General features: G+C 49.0%; 1 protein-coding gene across 7 annotated transcripts; it reads left to right on the forward strand.

Annotated features, from left to right (window-relative positions):
• The first annotated feature begins 7,165 nt into the window (after positions 1–7,165).
• On the forward strand, positions 7,166–18,164 carry TFE3 (transcription factor binding to IGHM enhancer 3). 7 transcript variants are annotated; one of them, XM_043896542.1, is made up of 10 exons: positions 7,168–7,504; positions 9,756–9,869; positions 10,824–11,127; positions 11,775–12,020; positions 12,099–12,203; positions 13,710–13,827; positions 14,198–14,254; positions 14,425–14,500; positions 15,460–15,607; positions 16,323–18,164. In XM_043896542.1, the coding sequence occupies exons 1-10, from the start codon at positions 7,389–7,391 to the stop codon at positions 16,764–16,766; spliced, it is 1,728 nt and encodes a 575-aa protein (XP_043752477.1). In that variant the 5' UTR covers positions 7,168–7,388; the 3' UTR covers positions 16,767–18,164. The 7 variants fall into 7 exon arrangements, with proteins under 7 accessions (XP_043752476.1, XP_043752477.1, XP_043752481.1 ...); XM_043896541.1 differs by having other exon boundaries at positions 7,166–7,504; positions 11,775–12,203; XM_043896546.1 differs by having other exon boundaries at positions 7,477–7,504; positions 10,889–11,127; positions 11,775–12,203.
• The last annotated feature ends 345 nt before the right edge of the window (positions 18,165–18,509 follow it).

An 18,509-nucleotide genomic window follows, 5' to 3' on the forward strand; every position in this document is an offset into this window, starting at 1 on the left:
CCCAAATCAACCATTATTAGATCCACAACTATAATGCATAAAATCCCTCTGACACCCTGACCTCAAAACAGGCCCATAAACTGCATCCCAGACTGTACCCGCCAGCCTTCAACTATATCCCTAAACCGTGCTATTGATCCTCAAACTTCATCACTAAACTATCCAACCAGGTCCTCATCTTCACTTCCAAATCTTCCTACACACCTTACTTTACCCTCACACTGCCCTCTAACTCCCAAGAATATCCCCAAATTGCCCTTTCAATGATACCCAACTCTAATCACAAACTACTCTCCAACAATTATAAAACTCATCTCCCAAATTTCCCTTCCAAGAGCCCCCAACTCTACCTCTAAATACCCCTTAACTACCTTGCCTTGGTCCCACAGCTACAGCCCCAAACTATACCTCCAAGCCACACTTCAGTAACAGCTATAGCTGTCTTAAATTACAGTCTGCCTCCATATCCACTGGCCCCACATCTGGGAATAGGGATGGCCAATTGTGTTATGCCATTTTACATAAGGGACTTGTGCATCCTTGCATTTTGGTATTTGTGCATGGGGGTGTCCTGGAACCAATCTCCCCTTGGATACCAAGGGGCGACTCTACATGCAATACACCCACAAAACATTTTCCAATTTTCTCCAACTGTACCACCCAAACCACCTTCCAAGGATTCCCAATTATACTTCCAAACCTCTGGGAGTCATCCTCTGGTGACTCCCCCAGCACCACCTCAGTCTTCCCTTTGATGGTTCCAACTGCACCCAAACATTTTCTTTTTTTTTTTCACCCAAACATTTTCTAATGCCCCCATTATACCCTCAAACTGCCCTCAATAAACTTCAAGCATACCCTTGAGTCCCTCCGACAACCCTCAAATCTACCCCTAAGCTTCCTGTGGCTACTGTGATGAATCACCACACATTTGGTGGTTTAAAACATAAAAAGTTTAAAATAATTGATTCCCTCAGTTCTGAGGGCCAGAAGACCAAAATTAAGGTGCCAGCAGGGTCATGCTCTCCTCAGAGGCTCCAGGGGAGAATCTGCTTGTTGCTGCTTCCTCTTTTGATGAATATCAGCCTTTTTTTTCGGTTGTGGCCATTTCAGTACAATCTCTGCTTGATGGTCACATTGCCTTCTTTTCTGTCAAATCTGCCTCTGCCTCCCTCTTAGGAGGACACTATGGTTACAATTAGAGTCGCTTGGACAATCCAATATAATCTCTCTATCTCAAAATTCTTGCCTTAAGCACATCTGCAAACTACAGAGCCCTTGGTCTTTTTCTTTTCTTCTTTTTTCTTATTTGAGATAAATTCAAAAGTTACAGGGATTAGGATGTGCATATCTTTTGGTGAGGACATCAATCAGCCTACAACAGTACACGCTTTGGCCTCCAAAGATACACATCCACTCTATGTGAAAAACACATACCTTATCCCAAAACTCCCAGAATTTCAACCCATCACAGCATCAAATCAAGTTCAAAATCTGAGTTTAATATCATCAGCTCAGAAATTTCACATCTCATCATCTAAATAATGTAAATCATGTATGAGTGAGACTCTGGGTATGATCCACTCTGAGGCAAAATTCCTTTCCATCTCTGGACTTGTGGAAGTAGAAAACAAGTTATCTGTTCCCAAAGTACATTGGTGGGACAGGCATAGGATAAGAGTTATAGATATTCTTATTCCAAAAGGGCAAAAACAGAAGGAAAAAAAAAGGGTGTGACTGGTCCCAAGTACTTGTGAAATCCAACAGGGCAAATTTCATTTAGTTGCAAGGCCTGAGAAGAAGTCTCTGTGGCTTGAGGCTTCACATGTGGGCTCAAGGCTGTGCCATCAGAGTCATTCTTCCTTTCCCTTGAAGGGTAGCACATGTTTGCAGCTAAGTAGTTTTAGCCTGTATCCTTCCAGCAAAATTTTGAGAGTCCAGCATCATTCCTTCATTTCATCCTGTATCTGTTATTTTTTCAAGCCCATTAGGCAGTGCTTCTGTCTGCATAACATTCTGAAAAATCTTTTGGGTCTCCCATGGGAGGCACAGAGATTCACATCATTAGACAAGAAAAGTGGAGAAAGTGTCAGTTGCTCAGTTGTGTCTGACTCTTTGAAACCCCATGGACTGTAGCCCAACAGACTCCTCTGTCCATGGGATTTCCCAGGCAAGAATACTGGAGTGGGTTGTCATTCCCTTCTCCAGGGGGTAGAACCCACATCTCCTGCATTGGCAGTCAGATTATTTACCATCTTAACCACCACAGGAGCTCATTAGACAAGAAGGTCCTCCTCAAATTTTCCATGGATAATCCCATCTTTATTCCTGACTTCTTCTGAGATGGTTGAGGGGATCCATGAGTCACACAATATCTCTTTCCTACTAGCAAAAGGCTGTCCTGCCACACCCTTAGCTTTCTCTATAGAGCATACTTTCCAGATAATTAATATCCTAAATTTTGTGTCTTTTGCAATCTGGGCAGCCTGAGAATTTTCCAAATCATCAAATCCTGGGTCCATTTTGCTTAATAGTTCTTCCCTCAATTTATCTCTTTCCTTTTACATTTAACCACAAGCAGCAAGAAGAAACCAGGGAGTACCTTCAACATTTTCCTTGGAAATCTCCTCAGCTAAATATACATCACTTACAAGCTCTGCTTTCCATACAACTGTAGGACATAATTCAGCTAAGTTTTCTGCCTTTATGCAATAAGGACTTTCTTTCCTCTAGTTTCCAATAACATGTTCCTTGTGTCCTTCTGAGCCCTCACCAGCAGCACCTTTAACATTAATATTTCTATGAGCATTCTGTTTATGATATATATATATATATATACATATTTATATATATTTGTTTTCTCTAAGGCAGTGTATACTTTCCCTGCTGTGCTCCTCACTTCCTTCTGAGCCTTCATCAGCAGTGCTTTTAACATTCATATTTCTACCAACAGTTTATGGAAGACAATCTAGGCTTTTTCTATCACGTACTTCAAAATTCTTCCAACCTCTGCTCACTAATTCCAAAGCCAGTTCAATATTTTCAGGTACTTGTTACAATAGATTATGGACTTATGTCTACCCTACCCCACCCCCAATTAATTTGTTGAATCCCTAACCCCCAATATGATTGTATTTGGAAACAGGGACTTCAAGGAGATGATTAAGGTTAAACGGGGCCATAAGGGTAGGGTCTTTATCCAATAGAACCAGTGTCCTTATGAAAAGAGGAAGAGACACCAAGAGTGCACATGCACAAAGGAAAGAGCACGTGAGGACACAGCAAAAAGCAGTCATCTGCAAATTAGGAAGACCACTCTCATCAGAAATCAGCCCAGATGGCCCATTGATCTTGGACTTCTAGCCTCCAGGACTATGAGAAAATAAACTTCTATTGTTTAATACACCCAGTCTGTGTATTCTATTACGACTGCCCAAGCAGATTAAGACACAGCAGCATCTCATATCCAGGTACCAAAATCTACTTTATGTGACTGCTGTAACTAATCAACACAAATTTGGTGGCTTAAAAATATAAGAACTCTACTCTTTCATAGTTCTGGGTCATAAGTTCAAAATCCATTTCACTGGGCAAAATCAAGGAGTCAGCAGGGCCATACTCTCCCTGGAGGCTCTAGGCGAGAACATGTTGCCTCTTTCAGCTCCTGGTGGCTGCTGGCATTCCTTGGCTTGTGGCCATATCACTACAGTCTCTGCCTCTGTGGTCACATTGTCTTCTCCTTTACGGTTTGTCAAATCTTTCTCTGGTTTCCTAGTATAAGGACATGGGGTTACAATTAAGTTCCATTCAAATAATCCATGGCAATCTCCCGATCTCAAAATCCTTAATTTAACCACAATTCCCATCTCTTTGCCGTATAAGGTAACATTTACAAATTCCAGGGATTAGGACATGGATATCTTTTGGGGGGCCATTAGCACACCACACTATCTTATGACAGTTAACAGTTCTATGAAAAATTCCCTAAACTACAAAAGACCAAACACTAACTTTCTATACTCCCTCCAACTGCATCTCAAACCATCTTCCATCCACCCTCCCCAAAAGTATTCCAAATTTACCCTCCAGTAGCTCCTACCTACACTCCTATACCGTCCTCTAGTAGCCCCATTTCTCCTGAAAATGTGATTCTTTAGTTGTGTACCAACTGTCCTGTAATAGACACCAACATCACCCCACGCCATCCTCAATCACCACCAACATCTTTTTATAAATATCCCCAATTTCACCACCCAAATGCCCTCTCTTCTTTCTCCATATCTCCCATTCACCCTATTCTTCAGTTGCATTGCAATGAAACCCCAGCTTCCAGAGAGAGACTGAGACAGAGACTGAGAGAGCAGTGTTGAAAAAGTTGTGACTTGTGAGCAAGAGATTAAAAGAGACAGACAGATGGAGGATGGATGCAGGGCATGTGATGGGGACGCACTTGTCATGGAGTTATTTGGGATGTGTGTATGAGGCTGGTGTTTGTAGAATTGGGGTATGTGACAGGACAGCTAATTTTTGGGTTTAATGCTGTATTTTTTTTTTCTCTCAGTCTGCTGCAAGTCTTTTAACTGTTTATAGCATCTTTCATCAGATTATAGTTTTATATATATATATTTTTTTTAGTTTTATATTTTGATGGGTAAAATTGGAGAAATTGTGGAGCATGGTGATAAAGAGTGCCTGGGTTCCATAGCAGGTTTTATAAACTGAGGTGACCTAGGGCAAGTGACTTAACTTTGCTGTACTTTGATTTCCTAATCTGAAGGATGAGTAATAAATGGAAGCCTCCTCAGAAGTCTGTTTTGAGAATTAAAATGAATTAATACAGATAAAGTGCCAAGAATGATTGATAAACATTGTTTATTGTTATTTCCTTTATAGGTTTGCTTTTTGTATCCTGTTTAAGAAGGCCTTCTTTTTTTGCCAAAGACTTAAACATATTCTCCAAACATATTTTTTTTCTTATATTTCTTACAGGTGTTTTGTGTTTGGCCATGGCACACAGCATGTGGGATCTTAGTTCCCCACCCAGGGATCGAACCTGGGTCCTCTACAGTGGAAGCATAGAGTCTTAGCCACTGGACAACCAGAAAAGTGTGATAAGTGGTATTCTTTTTTAATGGTTATGTCTTTAGCCAATTTAGAATTAATTTTTCTGAATTGAGTAAATTGAAATCGCTCAGTTGTGTCTGACTCTTTGTGACCCCATGGACTGTAGCCTACCAGGCTCCTCCGTCCATGGGATTTTCCCGGCAGGAATACTGGAGTGGGTTGCCATTTCTTTCTCCAGGAGATCTTCCCAACCCAGGGGTTGAACCCAGGTCTTCCACATTGTAGGCAGACACTTTACCGTCTGAGCCACCAGGGAAGTCGAATTGAGTAAATTAGGAATCTAATCCCTCTTCCCCAGAGGAGAGTCATTCTCCCCAGACCATTTTAGTAAATAGTCCATCTCCCAGTGACTTGAAGTATCACTTTTGTCATTTACTAATGCCCATAATACATTGATCTAGTTTTTCTATTCCTATTCCCATATTACAATGTTTTAATTACTAGAACTTTGTCAGACATTTTTAATTTGGTTAAGACGGTGCCCTCCTCTTTCTTCTTCTTTTATAAAATTAGATATTCTTGCATATTTAAGGCACCATAGGAACATCAGGTCTGCAAGTTCCATTTTGCAGTTTTTATTGGTAATGTATTGATTTTTTAAAAAATTAATTTGGGAAAGAGTTGTCATCTTTATTATGTGGATAATGTTTGTAAGCATAGAGGGATGTGGGTGTTTCCAAAGCCAACTAGGGAAATAAGGGTGCCAGTACAGGAAGGTGCAAGGCAAATGGGAGCCCAGTGAAGTTCCCAGTGGTCCAACTGATGGGCATGGTCTTGGGATGTTGGGAGGGATAAAAGGAGGGCTGCAGGTCCCGGTGTTTTGTGAGCTGACTGTGCATCTGAAGATCTGGGTGGGACTCTCTGCTGTGTGCAAGCCAGCTCGTATATATCTAGCATGCAGAGGAGCTCAATAAATGTTTGTTAAATCAGTGCACAAAGGAGTGAATCAATTAAATTTTGGAGAGATTATTGTATGAGAAACAACCTGCTAGCACTATTCATAATAGTGTTAATCTTCATAATAACCCTTCCAGGCAGGTATTATGACCCCCCATTTGACAGGCCAGGAAAACTGAGGCTCAGAGAGGGGAAGTCCCTTGCCCATCTTCAAACCCAGGTCTTTATGATTCCAGAAGTCATCGACAGAAGGGACCAATTCTCATTTCCATCCTTCCACTCATTCATCCATCTGTCATGGATTTACTAAGCACCTACTGGGTAGCACAACAGCCAAGTACAACAACGGCTCTAAATGACATAGCGTAGGTGGAGAGCTTCTAGGAAGACCGCCTGGGCAGCTGGGCTTTAGGCACCGAAAGGGTGGGGTTTCTGGTGTGCACCTCCAGGCAATGTATTACAGCTGCCTAGGCCTCAAGGCTAGGGCTTCCCTGGTGGCTCAGTGGTCAAGAATCTGCCTGCCAATGTAGGAGGCTTCGGTTTGATCCCTGGAGAAGAAAGAATGGAAACCCACTCCAGTATTCTTGCCTGGAAAATCTCATGGACAGAGGAGCCTGGCGGGCTACAGTCCATAAGGTCGCAAAAGAATCGAACACGACTTACTGACAAAACAACAAGGCCTCAAGGCTATGGCTTTGGCTGAGGAGGCAGCGCTAGATCACGGTTTAGGCAGCAAATATTACGAACATTGGCCTAGAGGGGGCGCGTTTCCGCAGGTAGAAGCATAGCCTGGAGACCCTCTTCGCGCCGACAGGCCATCAGTACGCAGGCGCAGAGGACCTAAGGCGCGGCTTAATATCTTGCGGAGGGATAATTTGCGAAGAGAAGGCGTGCCTCAATCAAATTACCTCTCATTGATTTGCCTCTGTCTCTGAGGGCGTGGCCCCTTCCCGGAATAAGGGCCTGCAGAACCTAGTTCTCTCGCTGTTTGGAGGCGTCGCTTAGGGTGGGTCCTTGAATCATCCCTCAATGATTGGTCGCCTCACCCGGAGGGCGTGGCCCGGCTAGCTGTCTGTCCGCGGTTCGGTCACTTCCTGTGGAGTTTCCCCAACCCGGGGAGGAGGGGGAAGAGTGTGAGGGGGAGGAGGGCGGTCGTCCGGGGTTAGGTTGAGGGGGTTGTTGGTCCGTTCTGGGCGGGGGATGACTCACGGCCCATCCCATCTCCCCGACGCCGTCCGCCCGCGCAGACCGCGCTCCATGGCTTAGCGGAGGAGGCGGTGGCGAGCGGGGGAGGGGACTCTTAATTTGTTAGGGGGACCGGGCCGAGGCCCGACCGGCCTGGCAGGGCTCACCCGGGGCCGGGCGTCATGTCTCATGCGGCCGAGCCAGCTCGGGACGGCGTAGAGGCCAGCGCGGAGGGCCCTCGAGCCGTGTTCCTGTTGTTGGAGGAGCGCAGGCCGGCCGACTCAGCCCAGCTGCTCAGGTGCGGGGCCGCCTGGGACCGGTAGTGCTAACTGGGGTTTCTGGGGGCAGCGGGGGCCCAGGATTGTGATTGGAGGCCCTCGGCCTAGACTTGGAGGACGTCTGGGCGCCCGACTTGGGGGGGCACCTAAGGAATCTGGCGGTGGCCTGCTTGAACTGAAGCTTAAAGGAGTCATGGAAGTGCATTAAGGGAGGCCTGGTTCAGATTTGGGGGACCTCTTGACTAGGTCTACAGGGGCTGATTCTGTTGTGTCCAGAAACTAGTCTAGGGTTGCTGAGCTTTGAGTACTGAGAGTCTAACTAGAGGCTGCATTTGGGGTCTTTGAGTCGGGTATGAGGGGACACTCTGAGGTGAAGCACTGATTTGAAGGGACTTTTTCCCTCCGGGAAGGGCTCCTGGAAGAGAGGTACTGTCTTGGGAGCTTAATGACTCCCATTGGCTGGTTGCTGGAGGCTGTGTTTGAGGACAACATGACTCTGGAGGGATTTGGGGGTATCTCGAATATACTGCGTGGAACCATCCTTGTGAGTGTGTGAGTGAACAAGAAAAGCAACATTAGCCAAGACTTGATCAGAGTAATCCCCTCACCTGCCCACCCATCCAGCTGGGTAGTGGAAAAGCTGTCTTCCCAACACCCATATAGGGACTCAAATGGGAGACAGTCAGACAGACAGCAATGGAGATGGTGCCACCTCTTATCTCAGAGAAGGCCTCAGAGCTTATTTCGGAATCCAGAGGAGGGTCTTGTTCCTGCTGCTGCCTGCACTAGTCGCTCAGCCAGCCCTCTTCACCCCCTACACACACACAGACATTTTCTTTTTTTTATCTCACCTTTCCAGACTGTCTCTCAGGCCCTGGAGACAATCTTGAATCTGACCCTAGAGCTGGAATGAGCACCAATTGCACCATCCTTGCCTAGGTGGATCTTCTCTGACATCTTAGCCTCACTTCCATCAGAGGGCCTGGAAGCCCCAGTCCTCTCTGTGTATACCCTGCCTATACCAGCCCCAGTGCCCACCTCTTCCAACTTCTGTGCAATGAATGTGTGAGCATGGGAGGGGGCTTTGCCTACTTTCTGCCTTGGGATTGTGCTGAGCTCAGCGACTCTCTGAGCTTCCTCTTCCCAGCTTCCTGGGTGGTTTTAGGGCCCCAACTGTGGGTGAGGAAAGGGAGGAAGACAGATTCTTGGGGACGGGCAAGAATTCTTGTCAAGTGAAGTCAATGACAATTTCAGGATTCTAAATCTTTGACTAAATTCAAGGATGCATATCCATCTGTCTACATGTTAATGTCCCTCACACACTAGGGTCTTGCACCCAGCATGGAGGGTTGAGTAGGAACCTTTCCATATATCAATTAACCATCTTCTAATGTCTTTATAACAACTTAGAGCATCACAGTAGTGGCAGTAGTTGAAGGGGAGGGGTGTTCATGGCTTCTCATTTTATGTGTCAGTGGGTTTTGGTATTGGAGTTGTGTTTGTGTTTTGATTTATTCAAAAAACTGGAAAGGGCTGGGCAGGCTCCTCTGACCAGAAAGAAATGTTCATATAAAGCAGATCATCCGCCCAAATTCTCCCTCTTGTAAATCCAGATTATTGGACCGAGGGGAGCCTCTGTTATTCCCATCTTGTTTTTGGATGCCTATTCGCATCCCACAAACTCTGGCTGGGGCCGGGTTGATGGGGAGGGGGCGGGGCACTTTGGCAAAGCGGAGGATCCTTCAGTAAGTGAATCAGCTACCCCAGTTCTCTTTGTGATGCATTCAGTTTGTGTTACAATGGACTGTTCTGCAGAGGGATGTCCCCACTTGGACCAACGCGGGCTCACCTTCAGCAGCTAGGAAAACAGCGGGGGCTGTGGGGGCTGGCTGAACTCTGAATGCGGAGTCAGGAGTCCCTCAAAGTGAATTGTCACTCCTAAATTCTTCATTTCTATTTTCCTGAAACCCAGGTTGTACACGTGATTGTTAGATCGAGGAGCTGGGATCCAGGCTTATTATTTTGAATCTTAAGGAACTATGGGTAACACGGAGCAAAAGAGAGTGGGGAGGGAATAAGACCGGGGAATTCATGGTGGTGGTTTCAGCAAAGTGGCGGAACGTGAGGGCTACACTCGGTTCTCCTCCCTCCCGGTGTGTGCTTCTGTTCTCTCTCTCAGTGTGAGTTTGCCTGTGTGTCTCTGTCTGCCTTAGGGGAATGATGTCTGCATACAATCACTGACCATTACCCCTGCCTTTTCCCCACCCTCAGCCTGAACTCTTTGCTTCCGGAGTCCGGGATTGTTGCAGACATCGAGTTAGAAAACGTCCTTGATCCTGACAGCTTCTACGAGCTCAAAAGCCAACCCCTATCGCTACGCTCAAGGTATGTCTCTTCCGACTTCCCCTCCCGATTCCTCAGGCACCGCCATCCCCTCTTGATGGGCAGAGGTCTCAGTGCCAGCCCAGCCCATTCTCTCACCAGCCTAAACTTTTCAGAGAGTAAAATTAAGAGCCAGAAAGAGCATGTAAAAAGCAGGAGTCCTAACTAGGATTCCAGTATCTCAGACAAAATCTCCTCTGCTTCCTCCCGCCCCACCTGCTCATCCATTCATAGATAAAAATTTCAGCGTGCATGGAGTTCCCAGACCCGGGGCGTGGCGTGCTTAAGTCCAGCCCCCAAGTGGGTGGAGCCGTTCCAAAATCCCTGGTCGTCCTCCCGCCTAACTCCACGAATTCACTCCCATCGCCCTTTAAGAACCCCTGCTGGTGTCTTCTTTCCCCCCAAGCTTGCGAAGTCGAAATGTGCTGAGTCATGGGCCTGGGCTTTAAGAGAGGGGAGGGGACCTGGAAGAGGGGCAGGAAGAGAGGATTGTGAAATCTCCTTTTCAAGACTGACTAGCTCCTGGGACCAGAGGCCTAAGCAGGGAAGAAGAAGGGTTTTCCGTTGCCCGGAAGCCTGATGCCCACCCCCAGGAGATCAGGGAGTATGTCCAGCCCGAAATAGAGCTTAGGAGCCTTCTGTGCCACAGTCTTAATTCTGTTTCTTTCAGCTCTCCTTTAAATTGCTCCCAGAGCTGAACAGTGGTATCTCAGCTCAATATATGAACAGGCCCCAGTCCTGGCTTCACCCTAAGGACTGAGGGCTAAAGTTGCCCCAGCAGACTGTGAGCCCTGAGTGTGGCGACTGGGTCTGGTTCCTGTATCTCCCCTCTATGTTGTGGCCTCTGGAGGCAGAGAACAGGCCAGGTTCTTCTGTCTGCCCCATCCCACTGTGACTCCTTAGGCTGGGAGCTGAGACTTTTAGCTTACCTGTGGCCCCGTATTTCCCATTCCACAGCCTCCCAATATCACTGCAGGCCACACCAGCCACCCCAGCTACACTCTCTGCATCATCTTCTGCAGGGGGCTCCAGGACCCCTGCCATGTCGTCGTCTTCTTCATCGCGGGTCTTGCTGCGGCAGCAGCTAATGCGGGCCCAGGCCCAGGAACAGGAGAGGCGTGAGCGTCGGGAACAGGCCGCAGCCTCTTCCTTCCCTAGTCCTGCACCTGCCTCTCCCGCCATCTCTGTGGTTGGCGTCTCTGCTGGGGGCCACACACTGGGTCGTCCTCCCCCAGCTCAGGTGCCCAGGGAGGTGCTCAAGGTAAGGCCACATCCAGAGGCCCTGGGAGGGGCTCCTGGTGACTGAGGATTGGCCCTGGTGGCTTTGGGGTGAGGTCCTAGGGGCTCTAAAGGAGGGTCTCAGGTACCGGTAAAAGGGGGCTCCCCACTGTGCTTTGGGTTTCCAAGGTGTTCCCGTGGAGTTGTGAGGGGTTCTTGGGGGCCATAGGATGTCTTGGTGGCCTGTGGAGGTGCACGAGTGCCCTGGAGTCTGTGAAGTGACTCGGTAGGAAGCACTTTGTGTCTGGTGATGCATTAGGAGTTCTTTGGCATTGGAGTGTCTTGGGAAGCCGTGTGTGTGGTTCCCAGATTTGTTAAGTGGGGTCAGAGGCTTTGCAGACGTGGGGAGTCTTGGGGACTGTGACAAGCTGCTCCAGAAGCTGAAGGAGTCTGCCAGCCTTGGGTAGATCTTGGGGGGCTGTGCAAGATCTCTGAGAGAGGGAGTTGGGTCCTAGGGGAGAGTTACCAGTGTTTGGGGTTTGGGGGAGGGTTCTCAGATTCTGGGCCTGGCTTGCCATCCTGAGCCTAGAAACAGATGACTTCTGGGAGGCAAACTGGGGCTCAGAGTTGCTCTTTCTGAGCCCTGTTCTGCCTTGTTCCTTCCTACCCCGTCTCCCTTTCATTCCACAGGTGCAGACCCATCTGGAGAACCCAACACGCTATCACCTACAGCAGGCGCGCCGACAGCAGGTGAAACAGTACCTCTCCACCACACTTGGGCCCAAGCTGGCTTCCCAGGCCCTCACCCCACCACCAGGGGGTGCTAGTGCCCAGCCGCTCCCCACCCCCGAGGCTGCCCACGCTCCTGGTCCCACCAGCAGTGCTCCCAACAGCCCCATGGCGCTGCTCACCATCGGGTCTAGCTCAGAGAAGGAGGTGAGTGGCTGCAGACGACCCTCACAGGCTCCCCCCACCCCAGCTTCTTCTAATGCTCTTCCGTATTTCTTCTCCCAGATCGACGATGTCATCGATGAGATCATTAGCCTGGAGTCCAGTTACAACGATGAGATGCTCAGCTATCTGCCTGGAGGCAACACGGGGCTGCAGCTCCCCAGCACGGTGAGGCCCTGAGAGGGGAGGTTGGTCTAAAAATTTGTGTGTCTCTCTGTTCCTGAGGAATAGCTTATGTACACCCAAGCTGGCTATATATAAGAGATTCTCATGTTGAATTGTACTGAGATAGAGTGTGGGGGCTGAATGATAAGAACGGGGCACATCAGTGCCCTGGGGCCACATTGGACTGCATGAACAGGTTGACTTTGTAGATTTTGATACATACACGGTGGGAACTTTATGGACATATTAGGGCATACCAAAGCACTCAAGCTTCACTGTGAGGAAAAAGAAGAGGACTCTTGTAGCATTTTGAATGTATTAAGACATTCAGATCATGAGGACATACACAGACCATGAAGTGATTGGAACACGATATGCCAAACTTGATGTAGCCAGATTTGAGTACTTGGACCTTGAAGTAATTAGAACGTACCACATCTCTTACAGTGAACTGTGCCAAGAGGCTGGGTCCTTGTAAAGACTGGATAAAGCGTTCTAGAGTAAGAGATGTACCAGTGAACTATAACATTCTGGTTTTGAACATTCCAAGAGTCCCATAACTTGCTTTGGGACATAGCAAGTGGCTATAGCTTTACTTCTTTCCAGCTCATCAAGAGGATAGAAGCACATGTAAAAATGGTATCAATTTATCAGAATTTCTCATTGATTTGGACAACAGCTAAAGATTGGGATTTATATTAGACAGATCCAGTGGACTAGTGGGGGTTTCAAGAAATGAAAACTCATCAAGAGGTGGGACTGATCACTTATGGATTAGTTTCTTGCCCTAGGGTGTATTCAGGAGAGTTTGAAGGAGAAAACAAACTAGGTGATGTAAAAACAGTGCTTGTTGAGTGGTTGGAAAAGAAATCCTGAGAGATCAGAATGTGCAAGATGTTAGAGTCAGGACCTTGGTGAATGGCAGCTGGAGATTGTATGTAATGTGATGTAATGCAGTCATAGCAAAAGACTGGAGATCGGGCTGGGGAACTTTCCAGAAGGCCAGATTTGGGGTGGAATATTGCCATGACAATTTCCCAAGGTCTGAGAAGACTGGGTTGGAGTGTTCCAAGAATGCTGAATTGGAATGTCATGCTAGGAGGGGCTGAAATATTGCATTGGAGCTGATAAAGACCTGAGAAGGGTGGTTTTCTGGCACTTCTCTTCAGAGCCAACCCTGGGGTTTGGGAGAGAGGCTTCATAAGTCTCCAGGGGATTGGAGGGGCTATGGGGTCAAAATGAACAGGCCAAAAAAAAAAAAAATGAACAGGCCAGGCAGGGTCCAGTTCCCCAGCAAAGCAGGGTAGGTCCCCTTGACCCTGTCCTCCCTGTGAGTCACTGTATGAAATTCCCTTGACGGAGAAGGAAGGGTTCCCACATGGAGCCAGGCAATCCTTGTGTGAGGGGGCCCATCTTTGGGGTGTGTGGAGGGTCAGGAACTAGGTTTGGAGAAGAGGCTGAGCCTGGGGTCTGTTCCAAGCATGGTTTTTCTGCTCGCTCTGCCCGCAGCTGCCTGTGTCCGGGAATCTGCTTGATGTGTACAGTAATCAGGGCGTGGCCACGCCAGCCATCACTGTCAGCAACTCCTGTCCAGCTGAGCTGCCCAATATCAAACGGGAGATCTCTGGTAAGGAACAGGGTCTTGGCCCTGTGCCATCATCCTTTACCCCAGGGCAAGCCCCATTTCTACCAGGTCTGGAGGTCGGGGCTGGTTCTAGGGGAAGACGGTTTAAACAGACAGTAACGGGGGCTGTTTGCCACCTTTGGCCATATGGCCTATGGTCCTGCTTTCAGTCCACTTCCTCTTCTCTTGGGTTTAACAAATGGCCTGTCACCATGGCTTCTTTAAAAATCGGAAAAAGGGTAGCACTTTGTAAATAGTCACTTCCCCTGCCTGCGCCCACCAAAGCCTACCGCAGTGGCTACATGTGCTGCACTCCGTCGTCTGTCATCTTTCCCGGGCCCAGAAGCCCTGACCACCACCCCGTCTCTTCTAGAGACGGAGGCCAAGGCCCTTTTGAAGGAACGGCAGAAGAAAGACAATCACAACCTGAGTGAGTGGGAGAATGTACCCCAGGCCACGTGCCATGCAGCCCTGCTTCACCCTGCCCAGCCTTCCTTGAGGGGGTGGGGCTCTCCCTGCAGCAGCCTCTTAACTCCCCAGTTTTTCTTCTTCCCTCCTTGGCCTATTGATGACTCCTCTTTCTTTCCCTCGCCTTCCAAGTTGAACGTCGCAGGCGATTCAACATTAACGACAGGATCAAGGAGTTGGGCACCCTCATCCCCAAGTCCAGTGACCCGTGAGTCTGGGCCGGGAGCCCCAGGGCCAGTGGAAGGTGGGGCAGGGGCCCCACTCCCTGAAAGTCATTCCAGGGTGGGCCCGCCCTAAATGGGAACCACCCAGGCAGTCCTGCTCATTTGCCTCTTTCTCACCCAGCTTTCCTCACTCTGAGCAGGGTGGCAGCCCCTCACCATGTCCCAATCTAAAGTTTTAGGTGCATGACATTATGGTCCATGTACCTAGTCCAACCCCCGCATGAGTTTTCTGCTTATTTAGTACTTCTTTTTATTTATTCAAGAAATATATTCAGCTGCTTCTGCTTTGTGCCAGGTACCATGCTAGGCCCTGAGGATACCAGAGGGCACAAAACACAAAAAAGTCCCTGACCTCATGGAACTGATGTTTTAGTGGGGGCAGACAGACAGCAAACAAGATAAATAAGTAAAATCTGGTGGTTATGATGAGTGTGGTGGAGAGGAATGAAGAATGGAAGGAAGAAGGGGGGATGCTGGGGAAGGTCACAGTTTGGGGTAAGGAGGGTGGGGACAGGGCAGGCCTCAGCTGATGAGGAAACAGTTGGATAAAGAGCCTGAGTAGGTGAGGCTGGAGCCATCTGGGTGTCTAGGGAAAGAGAGAGCTCAAGGTGGAGGGCAGAACTGAGCTGGAGGCCGTGGTGTGGGAATGATTTTCCATGTTCTAGGAGCATTGAGAAGCCAATGTGGCTGCAGTGGGGGGTCGATAAGAGGAGCGGTAAGGGATCAGGTCAGGGAGTCTCCTGGCTTCGGAGTGTGATGGGGCATCATTGGAAGGTTCCAGGCAGGTGGTTTTCATCTGAGCATTCCATACCCTTGATGGGCCTGCACTTCAAGTTCCAAGCATGTGGCTGGGTGCTCCATCTACCTGGTGCAGTGCCCCCTTCAGTTCCCAAGAGACTTCATATGCGGCATTCCCTTCTTTCCTCCCCCTCGGGCCCCACAGGGAGATGCGCTGGAACAAGGGCACCATCCTAAAAGCCTCTGTGGATTACATCCGCAAGTTGCAGAAGGAGCAACAGCGCTCCAAAGACCTGGAGAGCCGGCAGCGATCCCTGGAGCAAGCCAACCGCAGCCTGCAGCTCCGAATCCAGGTCTGGAGGGAGGAGGCAGTATTAGAGGTGGGGGTGGGGGGCTTCCTGAGGCAGAAGCAGAGGGAGAAGAGGCCAGGATTTCCCCTCTGGGCATACTTGGGGGATCCCCGGGCTTCCTGACTCACATGTTGATGATGATGACGATCATAAGCAGTGATCATAACGTGCTAGCGCTAAGTTGCTTCAGTCATGTCTGACTCTGTGACTCCATGGACTGTAGCCCTCCAGGCTCCTCTGTCCATGGGATTCTCCGGGCAAGAATACTGGAGTGGGTTGCCATGCCCTCCTCCAGGGGATCTTCCCCACCCAGGGATTGAACCCAAGTCTCTTATGTCTCCTGCATTAGCAGGTGGGTTCTTTACCACTAGCGCCACCTGGGAAGATCAGTCATAACATTAACAAGAATAATAATGAATATTGGCTAACAGACATGGTGTTCATCTTGTGCCATGAACAAGAGCCTTCTCTCCATTTACTAAGTTAATCCTCACAACAATCCTGTGAGACAGGGACCATTACTATACCCATTTTATGGATTGGGACTCTGAGGCTCAGAGACAGATGGTAAGCAACTTGCCTAAAGTTATGCAACTAGTGAGTGGCAGATGCTGAGTTTGAACCTAGGCAGCTTACCCTTTTAACTTTTAAATCCCCTGCCTCTGAAGGACCTCTGAACCCCATCTTGTGCCACACACCCCCCACCTATGTTTTGCAGGAGCTGGAGCTGCAGGCCCAGATCCATGGTCTGCCGGTGCCTCCCACCCCAGGGCTGCTCTCGCTGGCTGCAACTTCAGCCTCTGACAGTCTCAAGCCAGAGCAGCTGGATGTTGAAGAGGAGGGCAGGCCAGGCACAGCGATTTTTCATGCAGCGGGGGGCCTTGCCCAAAGTGCTCCCCATCAGCAGCCCCCACCACCACCCTCGGATGCACTTCTGGACCTGCACTTTCCCAGCGACCACCTGGGGGATCTGGGGGACCCCTTCCACCTGGGGCTGGAGGACATTCTGATGGAGGAGGAGGAGGGGGTGGTGGGGGGACTGTCAGGGGGCACCCTGTCCCCACTGCGGGCTGCCTCTGATCCCCTGCTTTCTTCAGTATCCCCTGCAGTCTCCAAGGCCAGCAGTCGCCGCAGCAGCTTCAGCATGGAAGAGGAGTCCTGATCACACCTCACCCCTCCCCTGGGACTTCCCCACCCAGGAAGGGAGGACCTGTTAGGATGAGGCCCCACCTTTTCCCCCACCTTTCCATGAGACTGCCCTGTCCAGGTGTACCCCGGGGAAAAGGAGACTTGATGAGGCTCCACCTCTTCCCCACAGGACTGGCCAGTGCAGGTGTTCAGGCATGGAGAAGGTAGGGACATCAGGGCCTGTCTCCTGCAGATCACAGCCTGACCTTGTCCCGTCAGACTCGCCCTTGCCCAGGTGAGGGAAAGAAACGGGATGAGGTTGGCCCCTGGCCTCTAGGGACTGTCCTAGCGGGTTTCCTATGATAAAGAGGTGTCCGGATAATGCTCCATCCCCTCTCTTGGGAGCATCAGTCTAGTCCATCCTGGGAAGGAAGAGGAGTCAAAATGATGGCGGTCCCAGCCTAGATGTTTAAGCCCTGTCCCTTCCCCTGTGAATCCTGCCCTGCCCAGGCAAGGAACAGAAGTGAGGATGAGAGCCAGCCCCTTCCCCTGGGAACTCAGTCCTGGCCTTGTAACAATGGAGGACTCAGGCCCTGCCCCTTCCCTATAGGAACAACTCAGCACAGGTATTTCAGGTGTGGAGGAGTCAGTAAGATCAGGCAGCTTTGTGGAGACCACAGTCTTTGTCTCTTAGCAATATCCCATCCAGCATTCCATACTGCAGGGAGGAGTGGTACTTAAGCTCCCCCCAAACCCCGATATCCCCCCCCCGCCTTAACCTGGGACCAACTTGACCTAACCTAGGAGGGCTTTAAGCTGACCTTGCCCTTGAAGAAGGGGGCAGATCTTGAAATCTTGTGGGTTGACATTCCAGACCTAGATCAGGAGTGAGTGAGAGTTAGACCCCGTACCCTTAGGCATAGTGTTGCTTCCTTTCAGGGGTAGACTGGAGAGGTGATGGAGATTAGGGAGTACTTGGTGCAGTTTTACACAATCAGCACCACAGTACTCTTTTTTTTCAACGTGTAGAGGAACAGGATGAAGGAAGGGGCCTTTCCAGGGAGTTCCCCAGCCTGGGAACAAGTGGAAGCCTATCCCACCAAGACAGAGGCATAGGGGGAGGATTGCGAAAGCATACATACCCACTTTTTTGTTTATCTGATTTTTTAATTGACTCCCCTCCCCACTCAGAAGCTAAGTCACCCCCAACCTCTGGCCGCCACCCAGTTCTCCATTTGGAGAAATCCTCCCCATTTCAGAGTTATCAAGAGACACTCCCTCCTCATCCCCATCCCTCCTACACATACACCCAAGGTTGTCAGTTTTGAATTGTTGGGGCCATGCCCCGAGGAATGTGTTCTGAGGGGTCTGTAGGTTTGTGATTAAAATAATAAATGCTAGGCGTGTTTGATGCGCTTTTAACTTTGGCAAAGAGTCTCCTGTCCTTGATTTTGTCTGTGCAGTTAGCATGGCTCATGAAGGCCAGGAGAGAGAAAGGTTCTTGGAAGAAACAGATTTGAGAGGATGAATAAAACAATTTAGGTAGAGGGGCTGGAGGAAAACAATGTACAAGCAAAATTAGTCCTCAACTATCCGCTGGGCAGTCAGTTGCAAGTGTTGTACCCAATTTATTATTCTAAGGAATATTCATCAAGAGAGTACTGGTTCCTATTCCTATTTCATGTCTCAAGAAACACAGATTAAGAGTTTAAGAACTATCTGAAGGTACACAACTGGTAAATGGATGAAGAGCTTAATGGTAAAGTTAGGTAAGTGA

This window comes from Cervus elaphus, chromosome X, assembly GCF_910594005.1.
Source record: "Cervus elaphus chromosome X, mCerEla1.1, whole genome shotgun sequence".
In the NCBI taxonomy this organism is placed as follows: Eukaryota; Metazoa; Chordata; class Mammalia; order Artiodactyla; family Cervidae; genus Cervus; species Cervus elaphus.

Coding starts and splice junctions, on each gene's coding strand:
- TFE3 (XM_043896541.1), top strand. CDS start 7,389: ATGTCTCATGCGGCCGAGCCAGCTCGGGACGGCGTAGAGGCCAGCGCG. Junction 7,505..9,755: donor GACTCAGCCCAGCTGCTCAG/GTGCGGGGCCGC, acceptor CCCCACCCTCAG/CCTGAACTCTTTGCTTCCGG. Junction 13,828..14,197: donor TATCAAACGGGAGATCTCTG/GTAAGGAACAGG, acceptor CGTCTCTTCTAG/AGACGGAGGCCAAGGCCCTT.